At 38.5% G+C, this 6,588-nt stretch overlaps 1 protein-coding gene across 4 annotated transcripts in view; it reads left to right on the top strand.

The window, feature by feature from the left end:
- Positions 1 to 1,464: 1,464 nt before the first annotated feature.
- Positions 1,465 to 6,588, top strand: part of DYNC1I1 (dynein cytoplasmic 1 intermediate chain 1) — a gene marked incomplete at both ends in the record, with an annotated part of 166,120 nt that continues 160,996 nt past the window's right edge. For 2 of the 4 annotated variants that reach the window (XM_079538690.1, XM_079538688.1), the window contains 3 exons: positions 1,465 to 1,572; positions 3,417 to 3,531; positions 6,245 to 6,335. In XM_079538690.1, the coding sequence (XP_079394816.1) occupies positions 1,465 to 1,572; positions 3,417 to 3,531; positions 6,245 to 6,335 (314 nt within the window). Of the gene's footprint in view, positions 1,573 to 3,416; positions 3,532 to 6,193; positions 6,336 to 6,588 lie in introns of all 4 variants that reach the window. The other 2 variants (XM_079538689.1, XM_079538687.1) reach the window with 1 other exon arrangement.

Genomic DNA, 6,588 nt, shown 5'->3' with positions numbered 1-6,588 from the left:
TACAGCTAGAGCACTCCATGGTCCAGCTCATTGGTGCTTTGATGTTCATCTTGGCTGTGCCATTTACTGTGTTGTAGGTTGAACCAGAAGGCCCTGGGCTGGGAAAGGAAAGCAGGTCCCATGTGGGAATGAGCAGCAAACAGCAGTGGATGTAGAATCTGTGGTGACCCCTGGTAGGATGGGTGCGATTCTTGCTGATAGGCTTCAGTTGGGTGTTGGACTGTGGAGCAGTGTGTTTGGCACATGGTTAACCCTTTGGCATCCCTCACGCTGCTGTTATGCCTGCTGTTTGCATTCAGTGTTTTCCTCATTCCACGTTTTATCCATCTTTGCTGTAAGAGGAAAATATTTGTGAAGAGAACAAATCATTTGGGGCCAAGACTGTGCTTAAAATGCAGGTGGTGTTTTGTTGCCAATGTCCTTCATATCACAGGCTAATTATGCTTTTGTCATCTGAAGAGAAGGAAGCTTACAACTGCAGAGCAATTGATGACAAGTGAAAGTCCCGCATCATTTTTACCGTATGGGTTTACTTTCTGGTTGTTATCCCACCCAGGCAGCAATGTGGATGAAGTTCTCATTAGCATTAATGGAAAGCTGCCATTTAATTTCCCATGCGTCCAGCAAGCAATAGGCTTCCATTACATATATGTGATATTGCCATCTACGTGATTGATTTTGAGTTGCAGTGGTGGATGTGGTCGGGGGAGAGTTAACTCTTTCCATGAACGCCTGTAATAGTCAGGACTGTCTTTGAAGTAACTAAGAAGAAAATCAGTGTGGATACAGTTAGATGACAGCCTATAATGATTGTGATATAGAGCAGTTACATTATCTGTGATTCAGACTGTGAATTTTTGCAGCATCGGTGAGGCTCAAGGACTGTAGTAAAGGATTGGTATTGTATGTATCCCGTGGCTGCAAAGGGGCTAGTGGCCTGTGCCTGGCTGTACCATGGGACAGGAGAGAGTGCTGGGATGGCAGCCTCTCAAGACTTGTGCAGAAGCAAAGCTACCAGGTTTCCAGTTTTTGCCAGTTAAATTCCTAGTTGTCTAAGATACACAGGGCTGCTTAGGGCAGAGATTGTTCAAGTACATCCTCTTCTACTGTGGATCTGTAACTTACGGTCTGGCAGAGATGCTGAAGCTGATGAAAGTTGAAGGGCATCAGTTTCAGTGCATTAGAAATATTAAAGCATTGTTTTGAACTTTGCTTCACAAAGGTGGCTCTCTAATAAAGACAATTTGAAATATGTTCTGTGATTGGAGATATTCTGATCCAATTTCTTGAAGTTTAAAACAAATATCCTGCCTCTTCCAAGGGCAGCAATTATGTAGGAGTATATTTGTAGCAATTTTATAAGCATTATTTTTGATATCGTTGGGTTCTGTTTTCAGTAAATAGGGAAAACTTTTAATTCTCTTTTCAACTTGGTTTCCGTATTTTGTTTCCAGCAGAATCAAAATGTCGGACAAAAGTGATTTAAAAGCAGAACTTGAGCGCAAAAAGCAGCGCTTGGCTCAGATAAGAGAAGAAAAGAAACGGAAGGAAGAAGAAAGGAAGAAGAAAGAGGTAAATATGCAGGAGTGCCTTTTAAATAGCTCATGCCTGCAGAAGGGTCTCGCTGAGGTTTTGACATCTCAGTATTGTATACTCCAAGGTAACTGTCATGTGGGATGAGATCTCCAAAGCCACATCAATCTAACCTTAAAATCAAAATGCTTATTTTTAGCCAAGAAAGTTGGGGTGAGGGAATTGCTTTTAAAACTAACATGCTGTCAGATGACAACAATTTAGACAACATGATGTGTATGTGTGTGTAGAAAGAAAAATTGATTTGCCACAATGCTTTTTGCTGGGCTTTCCTTCAATGGAAAGGGAGTGGAGAGTGCAGAAAGACAGAAAAAGGTCTTGAGTTTTTTCGAGCTATTACAATCTAAATATGTATTTTCTTCTCTGAAGACCAGCTTGATTGCTGGCTAAGGTAACAGATTTACAATTATTATTCTCCAGTAAAGTAAAACATAATTGCAATTGCATTTTCATCTTCTGGCATGGGTGCATCCTTCAGTTCTGTTAAAGTTTGATTGACATATTAGTTTATTTGTCCTTGACAATATGCATTAGATTTTTCATTAAGGGATTTGTACTTCTTTTTATTCATTCACTTAGTGGAACAGAGGTGAGAATTGACAGGGAGTGGATATTCATTTTCATGCGAAGTCAGAGAAGCATTAAGTGATTATGTTTCCTTTCCTTCAAATGTCAACACTTACTATTGTTTAAAGCACCTGTTATCCTTTACTAATAACTGGTTTCCTTTTAAACTGACACTTTAATATTGTACATGAATTTCGCAGAATTACTGTGGAAATGTGATGTGATCCAAGAAATCCATGTTTCAGTTTTGGTCATCGTTTTTGTCTTTTTTCATCAGAGACATTTTTGTGCAATTACCAGCACATATCCCAGTGAGGCTCCTAGAGTCACTGCGTGAGTCCTCTGTAAGCAGAACTTTAGATGTTAGTATTTTCAGTGTTCAGCACTAGCCTGTTAATGAATTAAAGGGATGGGAGGTAAGCCAGTGGCTAGAGGAAGCTACTGAGTTCTTTTCTTTGTTCCCTGCCTGATTTTACATCTTGTGGAGATCCTGTTGTGGTTGGAATGTTCCACTGACCCCAGTAGTCAGCTCTAGCCACTGAGTCTAACCCATGGAAGCTCCATGAAGTGTCCTGCACAGGTGCCTTCCAACCAGTACCGTTCTGTGATTCTGTGAAGATGTAGTTGTCTAAGCAAAGAGGAAGACATCTGGTGGACTGTTAATTTTGGCTGTCAGTGTCAGGGGCTGCCAAAATACTGTTTTAAAGTATTAGTCCTCTTCTTTGCTCCTGTTTGATGCTGAAGTTCTAAGACAACATTTTTACTGCCTGCAAGTGCTTGGGATCTAATGTAGGCCCTCAGTCTACATCACCAAAGTCCAATGGAATTTTATTTCTTGATCCCTGAGGAAGTAGGGATGGGGTAATTTTTTAATCAGGTTCATGATATCTGTTATTCTATGGTCAGTGTCCATGTTCGCTGAATAAGTCAGCACACTGGCATTTTCAGTCTGTCAAGTTGTGGCATGTGGGGTCAGAAGAATGCTTTGGCTACCATTTTTCTACAGAGTAACTGCATCTGATATGTGAGAGGCAAAAGATGTCCATTAGCATTCCGTAAAAAATACTTGCAAAGATCAGTTTTCTCATGTAGTCAGGCAAAAGTATTGTAACTAACATATAAACAGTATAAATTAGCTACCTAAACGTTCTAAGTGAATTTTGAAGTTTTCCTAATCAATGGTGAATATTCTTCACACACTTAATTGTTAGAGCTGATTATATGTGGACGATTTTTTTTTTTTTTTTTAAATTGAGGCTGATCTACAGCAAAAGAAGGAGCCAGCTCAGGAAGATTCTGACCTAGACCGCAAGAGAAGAGAGACAGAAGCTTTGTTGCAGAGCATTGGCATATCCCCAGAACCACCTCTAGGTATTTAAGAGAAGCATACTGTAAAGCATTCGACTCTGCCACAATGAATGCATTCTTCTATTAAAGCATGCTTTGCTTTTTTTGATTTTTTGGCTGTATTAGTGAAGTGAACTCTTCTGTTTGAATGCCTACCATATCATTCGCATACAATTCTGTGATTCTGTGATATACCAGCTCATGGCATTTTGAGTACTTACCATTGCCAAAAACATCTGTTTCATTTCTAGAAGAAATTTTTGCATTGCGGATTGATTTTGCATACCAGTAATGATTTCTTTTCTGATGGACTATTAGTTCTTCTCTCACACCTGATGACCCACAAGTAATATAATAAACGCTGCACTTCATTAGCCCCAATCTTTGTTTCATAAATACAAGCATTTGCTAAGGAAGGTGGAGCATAGTTATGTGGGGACTCCCATTTATTTCATTAAAATTCAAGCAAAATGGAGAGAGAAAATAAAAAGGCAAATCACAGTGATCAGAAAGCTTATCAACAGATTATTTTTGTGGTTTTTTGGACCTGGCTGTTCTGGTATTTAAATTATAGAATCTAGAGTACTCAGTTTAAGAAAAATACATGGGAGAATACTATCTGAAATACTTGATTAAGTTCTATCTGATGTATTAGTTGGCCCTGAAGCGAGGAATTTCCTTCCTTCCTTGCTTCCTTCCTTTTTTTCCCTTTTTCTCTCCTCCCTGCCTTGTCTTGCCCTGCCCCTCTTCCTCTCACTTTCTCATTCCTTCTCTTTCAAGTGTTTTCCTCTCCTTTGAATACAGAATCACTCTCATTGTTTTAGCAGAAATATTGGCACCTCTGGAGGTGTCATTAAGTTCTTTGGCTTTGAGACTAGGATTTTACTCCTAAATACTCTTGCCTGTAATATTTAGGGAAAAGAAAAGAAAGCAGAAGCCTTAGTTTCGGAAAGCACTTGCATAGTTCCTCATGAAAGTAGATGGTGACATTCTGAATCATGAACTGAGGAATTCAGTCCCGACCTTGCATCAACCGACATTTTCTGGGACAAGTTACCATTTTAATAACTTATAATCTACTGATTGGAGCTTTTAAATACTGCTTCTCAGAAAAAATGTCTGCGGAGTAACTGTTGAGTTATTTTAACATATCATAAAATATGCTTTGTAAATAATCTAGTGGTGTATATACAAATACATCACTTCAATACATTTTTAATATTTATGCGTTTAGAATATTCGTATTTATCTTAAAAAATGTGGATGCATTTCCTTATATAATAAATGAACACTTATTAATGTTGCAAAATAATAGTTCTTACCTTAGTTAACTATTTTCTTTGTGCTATCTGAAGAACATTAAAATTCACATGTAAGATGATCTTAATTAAGGAGTAGTATTCTGTCCTCCTTGATTCCCTTTTGTATACACTGACAATTAGTATACAAAGGAAAGCTTAATTCTGCCTTCACATATGATGCCCAGATCCCTCTGTGAGCGTGGAATACATAAACTGCCATGCCATACCTGTAACCTGCCAAAGGGCTGTCATGAAGATGAATTCACTTTCCATGCTGCATTCATTTCTGTGACAGTCTCTAGTAAGAATCTGCATGAAATGTTTGACCACATGGAAAATCCAAGTCTCTTGACAGGTCTGTCATTATACATTATAGAGCGTAACAAAATAGTTTAAAGTTTCACTCAGTTAAATCTATAAAAAGAAATGCACATGATTTAAACCAAATGGGAAACCTCACTGTTGCATTAGAACTCCTTTTTGTGTTTTATTCAGTGTGGCTGCTTTGAAGAATACTTGTGCTAAATCTTGACTGGAGCCATTCCTGCACTTTAAATATTTTTGAGTAACCATTTTAAAAGAAATCAGGATACTTCTACTTTTTTATTTGTTATTCCTTGCTGAAGAGCTTAAACTTGGGCTGACCTTGAGCTGTGATCTTCCTTTCCTGTTAAAGGAAACAAGGGTGGATTTGCATGAATATGCTTCAAAAGCCCCAGCAAACCAAAGAGAAAATCATTTCTAGAGAGTGCAAATAGTATCTAAGCCAAGGGAAATATTTCCTTGAGTGTGGAAATCGTATATCATCCAAAATGGCAATCTAATACAACTTAAATTATTTAAGAAAAGATGTTCGCTAAGCAAATTAGTGCGTATTCTCACCATCTTTGGGAAATGATTTTAACTTAGCTGGATTTCCTTATTTAACTTTTATTTTGGATGCCATTTCTGCACTGCAGTCTTAGAACATATCTAATGGGCAGCGGCTTTTAATTTAAACGGAAAATTTGAGAAACTTGCTTGCTGTTTTGCCTCTGTGGCTACCAGAAGAGTTCACTTAGATTTCTGACAAGACGAGCCCCTGGTATTTCTTCATACGTTTAAAATCTTTTGCAAGTCAGCTTTAAAATACAGCCAAGAAAAAACTTCTGTTTCTGCAGATATCTCCGCCACTGATTAGTTGTGGAATCACATTGGGCTTTTAGTCCTGTCTAAATTCATGTCAGTTTTAACATTTCCAGAAGACTTAAAATTCACTTGACTCTCTTCCTTTTCTTTTTCTTTCCTTTCCTTATTTGCTTTCACCATTTCAAACTCTCCTAATCATTCATCCACTGTCATTTTGGTCCATTGGTTTTGATTTGTCTGACACTGCTCTTCATCAGTGCAGTCGCTGCATGTGTTAACATGGGATACCTGTTATTTTCATTATTTAGTCCCAACCCCTATGTCTCCCTCTTCGAAATCAGTGAGCACACCCAGTGATGCAGGCAGCCAGGACTCTGGAGATCTGGGACCCATAGGAAGGTAAGACAGTGGTGTTGAATAAATGTGTTTGTTTGCTTCACTTTTACTTCCCCCATTTTTCTTTCCACTTCCATAAATAAGAACGTGCTCTATCTGATGTGTGCTTTTGTTTGTGCATTTTCCACACCATCCAGTCAGACTGGTCTCAGACATGAGGTAGATAAGCATACACAGCAAGCTGGTGATAAGTGATAGGTGCCAGAAGCTGTGTACTGGAAACAAGAACTGAACTGATGCATCTAAAGAAGCCCAC

Source organism: Tetrao urogallus, assembly GCF_951394365.1.
Source record: "Tetrao urogallus genome assembly, chromosome: 7".
NCBI classification, from domain to species: Eukaryota; Metazoa; Chordata; class Aves; order Galliformes; family Phasianidae; genus Tetrao; species Tetrao urogallus.
The sequence above is the reverse complement of the archived record's forward strand: the minus strand, read 5'-3'. Positions and strand labels throughout refer to the sequence as shown.